The sequence below is a fragment of the Haemaphysalis longicornis genome, unplaced genomic scaffold (assembly GCF_048455015.1).
Source record: "Haemaphysalis longicornis isolate Haplotype H1 unplaced genomic scaffold, Haemaphysalis longicornis Haplotype H1 scaffold_3, whole genome shotgun sequence".
NCBI classification, from domain to species: Eukaryota; Metazoa; Arthropoda; class Arachnida; order Ixodida; family Ixodidae; genus Haemaphysalis; species Haemaphysalis longicornis.
Window position 1 is genome coordinate 113,914,955 of NW_027526335.1, and position 16,739 is coordinate 113,931,693.

Here is a 16,739-nt window from a genome sequence, read left to right on the forward strand (position 1 = left end):
AAAACGCGCCGGAGGCACGAAAAGCCCACAGAGCTAGCCGCACGGTCGCTGTGCACGCGGCGGCCACGGCTGCGAAGTGGCCCAGGGCGGCGCAGGTAGCTCGAGTGATAACTTGTTACCGCTGCACGAAATTGTCCCCAAGTCCCGACCATGGTGGTTTACATGAGAAAGGAGTTAATGATGCCATGGCGGGTTGCATTAAAAATTGTCATCTGCACCGCTTACGAGAGCGGCACTCGAATATCCGCCGCAGTGCTAAGCCGAACACATCTGTAGGCGGACCTGTAGGCAGACCGGCCGGCTGCTCCCAGCGCGCGTCTTGCCACCCACCGTCTCGAGCGTCGCACGTCGTTCTTAAGCCGTGGTAGCATTTGCACTCGCAGCGCCTGCGTCACATCCACGGTCGCTTTTTAATTTAGCGCCTCACGAGATCAGTACGTGGGGGCATTCACAGAAACTGCCGTCGATGCGGATTCGACAGTGCTACGGCGGCTCTGCTCCGTGATATCCCTCCGACGGTCACGTGGTCAGCTTTGTTCACACAAAATCCACAAAATCCATCGTTTCGCGGCACTCGCTGAAACCGAAACTGCGACTGGCCACATTGAAAATGCCTTTAATTAAACAACCGTCACACGCTGAAGCAAATGAGGTTTCTACAGGTTATAAGTAGGTCACTAGCTACTTATCGCAACAAAAAAAACAAGATGCAAAATTTTTGTGTCAGTGCCCCTTTAAGGTTCTGGTACGTCAGTTGTTAAGAAGGTCGTGCAACAAAACATATGCCTTTTTTATATAGTTACTTTGCGTTATTTTTAAGGGGGGGGGGGGGGGGGGGCTGAAGGGAATACTTCGAGGATGTAATAATTTCTCGTTTGTCTTTTAGTGAGTGAAATTACTTGGCGTGTTTGAACTGCAGCTGCTTGACCTGTGTAAACATAACGCTCACAGTCACTAGATCTCGTAAGTGCCGCAAACAGGACCAAAAAAATCACCCTATAAATTTAACAAAAGAAATTTGCAGCAGCAGAAAACAAGGGTGGCCTGTATACAACGACAACGACAGTCGCGCAGAGAGCTGCATTACCCGCCGCGGTGGCTAAGTGGCTAAGCGTTGTGCTGCTGAGCACGAGGTCGCGGGTTCGATTCCTCGCCGCGGCGACCGCTTTTCTGGTGGAGGCGAAAAGCAAAAACGCCCGTGTGTTTGACATTTCGGCGCACGTAAAGATCCGGAGGTGGTCGAAATTAATCCGGAGCTCTCCACTATATACGGCGCGCCTCATCGCCTGCGTTGCGTCGGCGCGTTAAAACCTACAATCAATCAATCAATCAATCAATCAATCAATCAATCAATCAATCAATCAATCAATCAATCAATCAATCAATCAATCAATCAATCAATCAATCAATCAATCAATCAATCAATCAATCAATCAATCAATCAATCAATCAATCAATCAATCAATCAGAGAGCTGCATTGCAGAAGGTAGCTTATGGTTGCACTAACTTACCCGCGTGAAGCTCGTACTCCTCAACGAGTCTTGGTCTGTTTCACTGGCTTGTCAGTTGCTTCAGCACCGGTCAAAGGTCGATAAAGTTCGTTGAGAGCAGAGTTATGCACTATCTAATCAGTGTGGGTAGCCCTGGGGAACATCCCAGGTATTCAAAAAGCCCTACCGCACTAGTTAATCTCATAGTGTCGCGACACGCAGCAAGCAAGCCGACCACCTTAAAGCTGTTTTATTTAAGAAGCAAGTGAACTAAAAACTAGAAAATGTTAGGTTGAAGTCTTTTTCCCTATGATACAAACTCTTCTGAACGGAGACCTCGCTGAAGATTCAAGCCCGATCAACACGCAGAGTGGCATCGGAAAAATTCGCCGTGGTAGCATGAATTGTAATGGAGGAGTTCACGCGTCGCGAGCGTCACACGCCCAGTAAAATGGAGAATAGCTTTTAACGCCAGGACGGCGTGCACCTTTGCAGCGGGGTATGTCGAGGGCGATCCTGGCCAGGATGTTTTGGTAAGGTTACACTCGCCTAACGTAACAAATGCGAACATTAATTGCCGGAAATATAAAATAAAAAGGTTGAGGGTTGATGACAACGTATAGGGTGGGATACATGAAACGTAAAAAAGAAAAGAAACACGCCGCTTTCTTCAGGCATTGTTTTTTCCTCTGTGCATAAAAAATAAACGCGAAACAAATTGAGAAAATAAGCACGCGTGAAAGCCGCTCTACCGCTAAAGAACATCGGAAGGATGCGCTCAAGTCTTGAAGGTACGCTAATAAAAAAGGGAACACCTCTTGTTTAAGGTAAATTATAGCAAAGGTGGATGGCCGACAACCCTCAATCAGGGCCACGAAGAATGCTTGTAACACCGAAAAGACTACATATATATATATATATATATATATATATATATATATATATATATATATATATATATATATATATATATATATATATATATATATATATATATATATATATATATATATGAAGCCTGACAAACAGGGGCACCCACAAGCAAGGGGACAAAAATCACTATAAGCGCAAAAAAAAAAGACCTACAAAGCGTTCCATCGAAAAGCACGAATGCGTTCTTCGCGACCTGGTTTCCGCAAATTGGAATTCCAAGCGTGCCACATATGACGACGGCGAAGTTCGTAGCTATGCTGAGAGACATCCAGAACGGCGTTATCGCTCAGTCTTCCTATAGGTTCCGTCCACCTCGGAAGTTTTGGAGGGTGGATCTGAACCAAAGCGAAGTTACATTGTAAACGTGGAAATAAACACCGCGCAGTGCGGGAGCCGAAGGAAAGGTAAGGGATGAAATGCCGCCGTGAGGAAGTTGGGTGGCGTGATTGGAGTGAAGATGGTGCGGGACTCCTCCTTGGCGCCTCCGTCCAGTGTTTCCCATGTCCGAGTTCCCGATGGTCAAAAAGGCGAGCAGAACGCTTACTGGATTATCAACTTAGCGTATGTATCCATTGCTTGCATACAGGTCTAACACCACATACGAGTGAAACGGTGGGCCGGCGATAGTGGCAAGAGATTTTGATATGCTGTAAGCCGTAGATATAGTGATGCCCTGGGGACAGAAAACTGACTGTGTTATAAGCGGTAATTCGTTAAAAGTGGCGCGATTTGCTCTATATGCACTGCAGTTCGGAACATGAGAACTTCGAAGAAAGAGGGAATTCGAAAAAAAGTGACTAGGGTTTGCTGTATACGTAATAGATTCTCTCGGACTGATAAGGTGGACGCCAAGAAAGTTCTGTATCCAACCAGGCGTCATACCCGCATTAGATACTTCTGGCATCGTGAATACTTCGAAATAGTGGGCGAATGTGGCTGGAACGTTCTGTATCCACGGAATTACGAGAATGCGGAGTTTTTACCTAGCTTGACAGAAGGCCGCTATCAGATGAGGGATACTTTTGAGAAAGACATGATAATGCAGTACTGAATACCTTCCGCAAAAATTTGGCGCTGTTTTTCCTGCTATCGGACTCCCGTAAACGCTAAATCATTGCCCCTGTAAATTTCGTATGTACGGAGTATACGGAAAACATACGGAGCCCGATTTTGCTCTTAATTGACGACAGAAAGACCAAAACAGTGCCAAATGTTCTCATTCTGAGAAATCATTGGTTCCCTGCTTTTGCAAAGAGTATGTGCTTTAGTTAATTCCCGGCGCGCCATACTCCATATGAACTCCGTGTTCCCGTAATTCCGCACATACGGAACGTTTCAGTAGGGTACATCGTTACCGTGTTACTTAAATAAAAAACAAGTTCATTGTAGTCGACCGCGTACGTACTTGTATTATGCAATCCTCTTCATGCTGATATATCATTGATGTTTATAAACCTTCTAGGCTGGTGCTCCGCTTACCGGCAGATCAACCAAAATTGGCCAGGTAATGAAATTACGCGACATTGGCGCCACCTTCTCCTCGTTTTCTCTTTCCCTCTCTGGCTTGCGCGTTGGCGTTTTATAAATACGGCTGATGCCTAATGCAACCACCAGACTTGCCTCTACAGAACTGAATATCCTTGAAGAATTCGCACGGGGGTGTAAGTCTATTACTCTTGATTATACCAACGCAATCTTCAAAGAGAGACAGAGAGAGAGACAGAGCGAGAGAGAAAACAATGAAGGGAGAGGCGAAAAGACGTCAAGTCTAACGTTTCGTCGCCTCTGCTTATCCTCGTTTTGTTGTTTCGCACCTTTATTTTACGTGCTTCACAGAATCGCTAAGCAGGGCAAAAACACTTAAGGCGCTCGCAACGACCGCGCTCGCGCACTCGAAACTCACTCGCATTCTTCGTCCGCGAAGGCAAAATAAAAACGAAGGAGGTGAAAAAAAAAGGAGAGAGAGGCAAATGGCGTCTGCGAGCTGCCCGCGTAAAAGTTGGAGCGACACTTGAGCTAATTAAAGGCAGCCTAATCCGTTTTGGTTTAGAAGGAACAACACTTTTCCCCTTTCCCCAGCGTCAGGCACTCAGGCGACGCGACACACCCCCGAAGAACGAAAGAAAAAATTCAGGCTCAGCCGGACCGGAAACTCACAATAAAAGGACAAAATTTGCTTATCGGCGTGTTTTTGTTCCCCTCCTTTCATCTTTTATGAACTGCCGGTTGTTGTATACTTCCTGAGCTGCTTCTCCCGAGCAACCATGTTTCTCCCTTTCCATCCATGAAGTGATAGTATAACACTTTCACGAGCACACTTGTCAGCAGCTAGCAATTGCTTCAGAAAACTGGAAAAGAAAGGCGTAGACTAACAACAATGTTTTTCTACAAAAAAAACATATAACAAACACGCGTGGGTGCGAAAGGCGGGCTGGGGCGCACTCCAAGCAGCGCGTTTGTGAAATGAGCCCGTACATTACGGTAGCCTAGCAATTTCGGCTTGTTTTATTTTCGTATATTTTTCTACACCCAACATCTAGAAGTGTCCGACATAAATTGAACAGGCCCGTTCCCACGCCCACATCTGTATGAGAGCGTGAAAAAAAAAAAAAAAAAAAAAAAAAAAAAAAAACTTGGACGTGCCGCCCCTAAGTGGCCCAGGATCGTTTTTAAGCACTCGAAAACACGCCAGAGTAATGGCGGAGATGGCCCGAGAAAAGAGAAACGGGAAGAAGCATTTACACTTGCGCCTAGCACAAACCACATTATCCCGTCGCTAGTTTAACCCGACATGCGAGGAAACAACCCACCCCCGCATACATTGTTAGCCACCGGAACGGCGTTGTTTAACTCAAGTGCCGAGTACGCATTCGTGTATGAGGTGTTCTCTTGGGGCAAGATACACGATTTCAAGCGTCGTTTGTAACTCTAACGTTTCGAATGCTTTCTCTCTTTTTTTTTTCACAATTTATGAACGGTTGGGCCGGCTGTGAATGTATTTTCCGCAGTAAGGCAGGTTTTTCCGGTTTCACGAAAGGTTCGCGAATGAACTATTCTACGGATTCAGTAACTAATCATTAAGTATTCTGTTTCAACGCATCTTACATTTACCGCGAAGGCTTGAGTGGCAAGTAAGAGAAAGGCTTTGGCCGTTTCCGATGCTCGAAGCCACATTCTTCCGGAAACGGAAAAAATGGTCCCGGAAAAAATGGTCCCGGAAAAAATGGTCCCGGAGAAAATGGTCCCGGAAAAAATGGTCCCGGAAAAAATGGTCCCAGTGACCATCTAGGAAAAAATGGTCCCATGGCCCAGCCAACGTGTTTCCCTTCGAGTTAGTCCGATCTGAACTTAGTTGCGGTTTGATTTGTCCCTTTGCGTTTTAGCTAAAGGTTTGAGAAATATGGAATGCTTTAATATTTCTATAAGGGACCGAAATTAACGCCTTTGGAGGCTAAACTCTAATAAAGAAAATTGGGTAGACAGACAAACGGACGGACGGACGCGTGGATGGATGGATGGATGGATGGATGGATGGATGGATGGATGGATGGATGGATGGATGGATGGATGGATGGATGGATGGATGGATGGATGGATGGATGGTAGGGCTGAGCATGGATTAAACATTTTAATGCAAGTAATTGGATTAAAACCGCACAAGCAACTGCGAGTCCTGGAACCGTCGGTTTAGTAGCTTTGTCGAACACAGCCATCTCAGTGTCTGGAAGGTCATAGAAGCTCTACGGTGCGAGGTTTCGTCAGTATCGGTGAAAATTGCACAAAAAGCCGTGGGAGCTCCATCAAAGAAGCGCACAGCGTCGTCCCGGGTCTAGGACATTTCGGTGCAAGGCATATCAGTGCAGAACGTTTCGGTGCAGACATTTCGGTGTACGGATATTTCGGTGTACGTACATATGGGTGTATGGATACCGTTTCGCTGCACGGACACCTCCGTGCGCAAACATTTCGGCGACCGAATTATCGTGTGCTTGCTTGTTTGAAACAGCCAATTATATTTGTATTTTCGCTTAACATGGGTTATAAACAACAATCTAGCACAGCGCTTGCATTTTTAGATTGGTGCCGTCTTCAATTTTTTTCGGGTATTTGTAGAAACTGAACATTTCAATATTTTTCTTTAATACCTCGTTCATTTTAGCAAGACAAACGTTCTTGGTTCGGTTAACCGGCTTTACTCGAACAAGACTTTTTCGTGCCTTGGCTTCGGGACCAATTTTTCCGGGACCATTTTTTCCTACCTTGGATTTGGGACCATTTTTTCCGGGACCATTTCTTCCGGGACCATTTTTTCCAGGACCATTTTTTCCGGGACCATTTTTTCCGGGACCATTTTTTCCTACACCCCATTCTTCACGCATCATTGAGCACGACCAGAGTCCTTCAATGCTGGCACGACGGAGGTGGCCGGAAGTTGGCTCTCACTCGCTGCGTGGCCCAAGGACGCGGGTTCGATTCCCGGTCGCGGAGGCCTATTTTTCTGGGGGACGCGAAAAGCGAAAACGCCCGTGTGTCGAGATTTCAGCGCACGTTAAAGGTCCCCAGGGGGTCAAAATTAATCCGCAGCCCTCCACTACGGCGCGCCTCACAGTCCAGGTGAATCGTCGGCGCATTAAACCCCAAAATCAATCAAATGAAGTTGTTGCTGAAGCGGCGAAACAAAAGCAATTGGTATTGTCCTTTGGGAGCTCGAGCGAGCTCACTTCGAACCAGTACGGTGTCACGCGGGCAAGAAATCGATGTGCCACCCCGTGAAAAGTTGAACAATTGAAACAAGAAACAAACGAGCAAGTATGACAAAACACCATCGACCTTTTGTCATCGAAGAATGAGAAGTGCAGTGGATAGTAAGAAACAGGTTAGTTGACAAGCCCTCAGCAGAGCTTGCGGGAAAGATGGTTGAGCTTTGACTGTGGGTGTCTCTGATATCGTATTGGTGACGATTAAGAGGAGCAATTGCCGGCAGTTATGCAAGGCTAAGTCCGCCTCATCCGACAATACATACTACTACTTATACTACTTTAACAATACCGCGGGACAGTTTTATATTCAAATGAAACTGAAATTAGGGTTTTTACGCACCAACGCTGCGGGTGGGTAATGATGCGCCTCGTAGTCGCGGGCTACGGACACGTTTTAGTTCATTTAGTTTTAGGTTTAGTTGAGTCTTAGCTTTTTTTTTAGTTTTAGTTGCGCCCTTTATAAGAACAGCCACGGCACTTGTGCTCAGCAGCACAATACCTCAGGTAGTAAGCCACCGCACCGGGTTTACAGCTTCGATTTGGAGCGCTGTTTCTAATGCAAATAAATGTAATGTATATGAGACAAGGAGTGTGGCCCTAGCGTCAAAACGTGCCCCGTCACTGAAAACAACAGGTTCATTAACATTCGAAACATGAAATGAAAGAAAACGTTGGTGGTCAAGACTTCCAACTACACCGGATGAGAAGTCTTATCAAGTCGAGTTTGTATGGTTGGACATGAAGCATTGCTGCTAAACTACAAAAAAAAAAAAAATTCGCGCACAGGAAAAGAAGAACGCAGACTTGGATTGACACAGCCGGAAGTGGGAAACGTCCAAAATATTTCTTCATTTCCTCATATGGCAATGTTATGAAGTCATCCCTTATTACTGAGCACTTGGAAAAGCAAAATAACATGCAATTTCAAATATCATGCCACGCCCCTTTGCAACGAATGTTAAAGGAACGGAAAAAATAAATTGAAGGAGTCATTAAAAAAAAGGAAAGTTTGGTTGATTAAATGTATTGCTTTTCCCGATAACAATTACACTAATTTCATTGCGAACTTGAAACAAATAAGGGAGATATTAAGGAAAACAGATAAATCAGTACGACTCCCCAGTCACTTTGTGACGTCACTTATGACGTCACAAAGTCTTTGTGCGTCTGCCGGCCGCCGACTTAAGCCACGGCAAAGAAACATGACTGGGCGATTGCAGCGGGGCCTCTTGTTCCGTTTGATCGTATCCCTTGAACGATAACTTGAAGGTTACACGCTGATAGCTGTTTTAGGGGCGAATCCCCTTAAGGGCTGGGGCTGTTGGCCTTTCCTGTCGTCGTTGTCGTTGTAATCATCGTCTCATGCGGTCACGCTACTAAAACACCGGGAGACTCGTTTACGCCTCGCGTTAGAACGTATCGCGTACTAAAAAAAACACCGACGCACTCGTTTACGCCTCGCGCTAGAGAGCTTTGTGCTTCAAAAACAAGAGACTTTTACAGCAAAGCTGTATACCTCTAACCCCCAACAGTTTCATCTCCGTTGGGAAAAACGCCAAGGCGCCAGGAATACGCTAATACGCTGCATGCTTCACCACTCCCCAGGTTTCACGTTAGTGACTACGGCCCGGAACTTTTTTTAAATGCATAGCATTTTAGTAACTCACAATGTCACGCGGCGTTCGGCCTAGTCCGCAGCCAGGCCACTACACTATAAAAGAAACAACAGTTTCCGGCGCCCGGATTCGAACCCATGACGGCGCGGGCGGAACGGCAAGTGCCGGGCGCACTACCGATTGAGCCACGCAACCAACACGGATTTCGATGCACCGATAGCGCCTTATATCCTTCACTCATTTATGGTTTGTTTCGAAAGCGCCATAAGTTGTCACGCGCCTCCGCAAGATGGCGACACAGGTTCCGCGATCGAGACTATGATCGAGAGACCCGCCATAAGTTGTCACGCGCCTCCGCAAGATGGCGACACAGGTCCCGCGATCGAGACTATGATCGAGAGACCAGCAGCGCTGGTCGCGTCTCGTGCTGCCGGGACGCCCCGCTGTAGCCCACCGCAAATTTGATGACGTGCAGCGTGTAACAAGAAAACCAACAACCAATACGTAATCCATACGACTTGCCGGCGCACCCCCTCGGAAATGCTGTGCATTTGATCGTGCCCCTCGCGAGGGGGATGTTTTTGTTATGCAGTTAATTTTAAAATTAGTTGTCCTGTCCCCTTTTTTACCCCTAGCAAGTTTGGGAGCAAAGGTGGCGCTTCGAAGGAATTCATTTATTACACGTATCGGGTTCAATCTTGCCGTGTCTACGACGCCATTCATCCTTGCCTGACAGCTAAGTGAGAAATGCTTAAACCGTTTACTTTGGAATGTTTAATGCTCATCGCTCCCTAGTGAAAAATTCAAGCCGACTCTCTGCAAGAAATAACTGCAACATACAAATGCAAGCAAAGAGGTGAGCCTTGGCTCACCGCACTTGCGTGTAAGAGTTGCAGAAGTTATTCGCCCCGAAATTATGCGACGGTGAAGCCCCACCGTATTTCCCGTGGACTTCAATTAGTCATTCAGTGGAACGTATCTAATAGGCAAGCTCTTCCTGGCCAGTAACGAAAATTCACTTAACCCGCTGAACGCAAGCGAAGTGGCAACAGGCGATTTCTTCGGCAATTTCTCTTGTTAGTCCTTTCAAGGTTTTTTTTATTGCTGACCTCTACTGCGCCACTCCTTACTATATTGCCTCACTGTGGCGCGAAATTTCAAGGTATTTAAATATCTTTTTTTACGTTTTCTCGGTTAGAAACGACGTCTTGCGTAGCTGGAGTGGAGCTGAGTGAGTTATCAGAGCCTCAGAGCCTAGCTCTTCCAAACACAACAAAGTTGTATTTACACTTCAGGGCCAGTTTATGCCCCAATAAAAACCGCAGGGCCAGTCGCTTCATACGCCAAAAGATTCGGGCGAAGTAAATAACGCCGCTACAAGCGAGGAAGAAGTTTATTGACCAAAAATAAATAAGCAAAGATATTGAAAACAGGCAGATTGCTGTACAGAATTGGTGACAGTGACACAAATAAATCCACGAGAGATGAAGCAGGGGGTGGGGTGGGGTGGTGGGGGGTATGTTGAAAGCGACAGAGTTCGTGAAACAAACTCACAGGGAGAACCGAGCTAGAGCACGGGCGATGCCAAGCAGCTATTTACAGATAAATGCACAAGGAACCCGCGCTGGATGGGATTGATAGCAGGTTAAACGCTTCTCCCTTCTTTGCGTTCATTTGTAATTTTCTGTTCTCGCTCCTGCGATTAGCCACTGAACACGTCAGAAGAGAAATGCCACTTATGGGTTGATTGCTCGGGAACCTTGCACATGACGTCACGGCGGCGTTGCCGCAAATCGAAGAGAAAAACAACAACAATTGTTCAGCACTCGGAAGGGCTGGTCTCCGGTTGGGTAAACCGGACGACCACTTCCGTTGGGACACGTGTTGCAAGCGTGTACTGCGATTTCTGCAGGAGACTGGACTACATGCCTTCGTTTAGACCTGCTCTCCCACTCGATGACTCCCAATCGCTTTCCTTACTACCTTTGATCCTCACGTCTCCCCAGTTCCCTTACTTTCCTACCTCCTTTACTTTCCATTCCTCTACGTCTTCTTCCATGTGTGAGAGGTACAAAAGCGAAGCAAAAAAACCACGCAGTTCTTTTTTTTTGGATTAAAAAACGATAAGTATGTTTGGCTTGTACGCACCGAAACTACACCTGAGCTATCAGGCGCGCTGCAGTGAAGGGCTGTGGATTACTTTAGACCAGTCTAAAATTTTTAACCAGTGCAGGAGTCTTGGTGCATGAAAATTTCTGCTTTTCGTTACCATCAGAGGAACGAACGAGTCGTCTGGGAGTCGAACCAATGGCAGGCACATCGCAATAAAACTATCTTGGGTATACCTATCACAAGACGAGGTACCAACGCCATACTTTACCTTGCACGCGAACAGGCTGTCGCCTTGAAGCGGTCTTACCCACGGAATCGGCACGAACGGCTCTACAGGTTTAATCCCGAGCAGAACTTCCGACTCCATCCTCGACTTCGCAGAAGTAAAGAGATTTTGCTGCCTGGATTTCGACTTGGTGTAGCGTTTACTCGCATGTACCTGCTTAAAAATCCAACGGGAGGAAAGCCCGTACTTCCTTTTTTGTGTAATTGTTCCGAAATGATAGATTATTTGCTCAGTGTTAGACAATAGCATAATAGTAAAAGGAAGGACGCTTGGACACGCGCCCTCAGCTTGAACAAAAGAATGTTAGCACGTGAGTTGATTCTGGAAAAGAGTATTGTGCTGTAAAAGCGCTACTGCTATACCTTGGCGAATCGTGTCTGTATTCTACGCTCTTCGTTGCGAATTTACGTACAGTCGAACCTCGTTATAAGGAAGTAGTATCGGGACAGAAAAATTGTTCGTTATATGCGATATTCGTTATAACCATAGAGGTAAAAAGCGGCGCTAATAAATCGGAAATCTGGCTCGAGCAACAATCCTACATTAAAAACGCATCGTTCTAGGCTTCGAACCCGCTACAAACGAGGTAGTCCTTATCTGTCTCCTTGTGGCATTTCAAAATAAACAGGCGGGAACGTGAGAACGTGAAATTACAAGAGAAAAAAGTTCGTTCGGCAAAACAGGCCGGCTTTCTTATTTACTTGAAAGAGGATGTGGCCTTCGCCGCGTCGCTTTTCACAGTCTGAGCGGAATGAAGTCTTTCATAGTGTCCACACAATAAAGGGGCTTAAGCTACTAAAAAACGGTTGTTTTGTCTCACTTTCTAAAATTTTACTTTCATTATGCTAGCTGTAGGGTTTTGAGCCTCTCGGGAACCAAATATGTCTTCGTTATAGCCGATATCGCGCGGCTCTCGAGGTTTTGGTTTCGTTATAAAAATAATAGGTGTCATTGCAATGAAGCGTGACCAAACAAACTTCGTATTTAGTTCGCTATATCAGATAATTCACTACATCAGTGTTCACTATAACGAGGTTCGACTGTATAATGTGGACCTATTTTTCTATTTTTTTTTAATTCTTTCAATTATGGACAACGGTCATGTGGAGTGAACTTGACTTTGACAGTCGGCATCTGTGTCCGCGGCATATTAGACGTGCCTTCAGTGTATTTAGCTTATCGGCTGCTTTCACTGCGGAGGACGAGGATGAGGGGAACATTTAATGACAAGTCATATTTTATGCCTTTTATGTTAACTCCGTTTTTTTTCAATCTTTTTCCTCCCGTACCGTTGCCGAAGTGAGACGTAGCAGGCCAAAGATTGAAGCCTCAGGGAGAACCTCTTATTTGCCTAATAAACATTCATATCTCTCTATTTCTCTCTCTCTCTCTCTCTCTCTCTCTCTCTCTCTCTCTCTCTCTCTCTCTCTCTCTCTCTCTCTCTCTCTCGTGCGTGTTCTGTAGCGCTACTTCTCAGCCACTTAGCTGCGGTGGGGATCATGCTCAAAAAACTACGCTCCTGTTCCTTGTATGATTCGTGTTGTCTGAAATCCGTGAGGGAAAACGACTCGCACTTAAGAGGTTAAAACTGATTCGTATTCTGAGCCGATGTTATATCGCCTTTGTTTTAGCGTGACTATATTCAGTGCTACGTCATTTTCTTACTTGTGACTCAGTCCATTTTTGTTTATAGCCGTGCTAAATCGTAACCTTCATTTGATGTGATGCGAAGATGCCCTTCAGGGGACTTGCGATTTGTCAAACATGTGCTCAAGGAAAGATAGTTGACTCGTTCAGGAAGCCTCGGCTATCTGATAATCAGAGAAAGTAGCAATATTAATGCGCAATCGGAAATGGCCGGGGCTACCAGCAACTGAAATGGTCGGGACTAGAAACAACAATGTGTTTTTGCTTCAAAGGATTTCTGAAGCTGATTTGGAGAAGGGCTGTGCCTTTGGTAAGGACAACCACCGCGGTGGCTCAGTGGCTAAGGCGTTGTGCTGCTGAGCACAAGGACGAAACGGGTTCGATTCCCGGCCGCTACGGCTGCTTTTCTGATGGAGTGACACGAAAAAACGCCCGTGTGTACGAGATTTCGGCGAACGTCAAAGATCCTCAGGTGGTCAAAATTAATCCGGAGCCCTCCACTACGGCGCGCCTCATCACCTGCGTTGCGTCGGCTCGTTAAACCCTACAATCAATCAATCTTTGGTAAGACTCCGAAGTTCAAAAAAAAATAAAGAAACTTTAGCAGAATTTTTGGTCCGTGAAAAATGTTTTTCATAATCTTCTGTTTCATTCCTCTTGCGTGAAAGCCCCTTGCCGTAGCTCTTGAGCTGAGATTGGAAAGCGTTCATCACTACTATACCTGCCTCCCAGAATTTCAAAAAAAAAAGAACAGTAATCATTTATTGCCAATACGCGCCCCAGGTAACCTATCGGAACAACAGGCGCGCTTTCCAATTTAAATGCACATCGATCGACAACAGGCAGGTTAAAAACGAAGTGAGGCGAGATAACACGGTAGGAATAAAGCAAGCATCAGGGTTCCTGGGGCGAGTTTTAGAAAAATACACTCCTTCGTTCCGGTCGAAAGCTTACGAAAAAAGCGCAGTGCGATCCGCGGACGCATTCAGATTGTTTCAGTTGCACTTTATTAATCCCGTAAATTGCGTGTACATGCTCCTTACTTATCTACTGCAGCAAGAGGAAGATTCGGCGCTTCCAAGCCATTCAGGATATAAACAAAAAAAGAATGGCAAGAGTTTGAAAACAAATCTCGTCCAACCATCCCCCCCGGGGACGAGATTGTGCTAAACATTTATTTCCGCCTTCTTTGCTTCGTTTTTAAGTAACTAAAAATCATATTTGCTCTACTGCCAGCTTTGCTGGTAGTGTTTTCCTTCTCTGCCACTAAAATTGAGTCAGGATTCTCGCGGGTCCACAAATGACCTAGCCTGCAAACTTTGCTTATAGACGGCGTTGGGCAGCTCGAAACGATTTTGCGACTAAATGTGGCACGTCGATTAGGTACACACAGTCGCGACAGCTTGCGTGTCCGAAGCCGTTAAAGTTATTGGATTACAAACGTTTGTCGTCTTGCGTCTGTAGAGCGGCTTGGTACGTCCTACCACGCTGTGTTCTCACCAAAGTGCCATCTGCTGCACCAGTACCATTACTGCCGTCTCTGAAGAAAATAGACGCGACACTCCCGCCGCCCGTTTTAATGCACAATGCTGGTACCGCCGGTTATACTGCGCGCGGGAGCTGCCGGATGCGCTCACTAACGAACTCCCCTCCACGTATTCGAGCACTACCGCCCACCGCAACCTTCAGAGGCTTGCCAACGCGACCAAATTCGTAACACTGCAGTTCCACGCCGTGCGCAAAACGAACACCACAGGGCCGATTGCGATGGCCGACTAGAGGTAAGAGAAATTTACAGGATTTGTGCAACTGTTCAAGACGAAGGTTATCCCGCCGGCACTACCGGTGTCGCAACGCCGTGCACAAATTAGAGCCAACACGCTCGGTCAGTTCGTTACGACCGTGCGTCTACGAGCGCCGACCCCTGTGACGCCGGTGCAAGGTACCCGTAATAACGAAGGTAAACGCGACAGTGGTTTCGGTTTAAACAAACGAACGAACGACAACGACATCATCTCGTGGGCTGCAGGCCGGCTATGGAAGGCGGTCGGCCTGGGGAGTCTGCACCCTTCCCGTTCTCTCTCGCTGCACCGGAGTGCTGGCTCATTTGACGGGGCTGAAGTCTCCGAAGCTCTCTTCGAAGATGTCCTCGTGGAAGCCCCTCTGGTCGACCTCGGGGAACCGCTTCTCGAGGCCCATGTCGTAGAAGGACATCCGGTGTCGATCCGACCGGCCGCGCCGCTCAGGACCGCCGTAGTACTGCAGCGCGGCCGAGTTCCGGTACGGGATTCGGCCGCTTAGCAGCGCGTTCCTGCTTCCGGGGATTTCCGGATCGCCGTCACCGTACGGGTCGCGTCGTCGTTGCAGCAGGGACCGGCAGGTGGTTCCGGGGCAGCAGAACGGCAGAGGAAGTGAGGGAAAAGAGAAGAGAGAAGGGAAGAAAGGAAGAGTGGAAAGAGAAGAGAAATGGGCGAGGAGGGATTAGACAATGGCAGGCAAGTCATGCACCACAAAAAACGAGAAGGTTATGCAGGCACAGGCAGAAAGAAAGTTGTTATATAAAGATTGCACGTGGAGTAGATGTATACATATAGAGAGAGAGAGGCAGAGAAGTAGTTGTAATAATAGAGTTTCATATTAATATATACTAGAGGGAAAACTGTCATCCGTCCTGGGCGCCATCATAGCGGCGAGCGACGTTCCTCGCCTACTTGACTTGTCTACTACATGACTTTTTTTTTTGCTCTTGAAGCCAAAAGGAACAACGAATGTAACATTTTTTCTTGTTTGTCTTGCATAAAGTTTTTTAAATAATCCTTGACAAATGAATTCTGCTGGAACTTTGTTTTTATAATAACTTACCACATTTTAATAATCTTTTACAATAAAACTGTTGCCTTTTGGCAGCCACAGGCAACTTTTTAGCCTGTTCTTGAGCCATGCCCAGGACAAGTGGAACATGTTTTCCCGGTACATGACAGAACGCGCGCTGAAGCACGGCTCAGCTAGAAAGGGGCGCACATTTCTCTCTAGTATATATTAGTATGAAACTCAATGGTTGTAATGTTTAATTTAGTGCTAAGCCGATGAAAAAACAAAAAAACAAAAAACAAAACAGAAGCAAATACACGGATGGGCTGCAGCTCGCCAAGTTTGCGAATACTTATTCAGCACCGGTGACAGCTGGCTTCTATTCCGGTGATGACGATGACGATGATGGTTAGGTGTTACTAGCGCAAGGCCGACTGGGGCAAAGAGCGCCAAAATAGTTGTTACGTATGAGAGATGAAGACGTAAACACTAAAATCGGTGAGCAAGAACACAATTAAAATGGGTCAAAGACAATGACGATGGCGGGTGTAGAGGGCCAGGTTGTGATTATGCGTGGTATGAAATTAGGCCTAAAAATTGTACTCCCGCTAAATAGTTAAACACGCATGTGACAGAAAAGCCGCCCGCATCTTCCCACGGGGGGAACTCGAGTAAATGCGTCGCATCTACTCGAGTCAAGCAAAGCGTCACGTCAAGCGAAATCCAAGCAAAGACGCCTTTGACTGAATTTCGAACGCGCGCTCCGCCGCTTATATACGTTGAGGGGACTGCGTAAGCCGGTCCCAGTCGACGACGTTGGCGTACTTGTAAAGCGGCGTGGACTCTAGGTGTTTGAGCCAAGCGCGGATGTTGCTTCGCCGGAGAATGGCACACCGGTTATATGCGCAGCGCGCCCGAAGGAGAGGAAACCGCGGAAGAGAGAGTACTGCACATGCGCCGGCCCCAGCGCGTCTGCCGCGGCTATGACGCAACGTGCCGCGGCTATGACGCAACACAATCCAACACAATCCACTTTAATCCAATCCAATCCAAATTCAATCCAATCCAAGCCAAGCCAAGCCA

The 16,739-nt window shown here is 46.7% G+C and overlaps 1 protein-coding gene across 1 annotated transcript in view; it reads right to left on the reverse strand.

Moving 5' to 3' along the window:
* Window positions 1-10,186: 10,186 nt before the first annotated feature.
* Window positions 10,187-16,739, reverse strand: part of LOC144175024 (uncharacterized) — a 174,594-nt gene continuing 168,041 nt past the window's right edge. Inside the window, exon 3 of the mRNA XM_077704039.1 lies at window positions 10,187-15,156. Coding sequence (XP_077560165.1) covers window positions 14,949-15,156 — 208 coding nt within the window. The 3' untranslated portion in view covers window positions 10,187-14,948. The remainder of the gene's footprint in view (window positions 15,157-16,739) is intronic.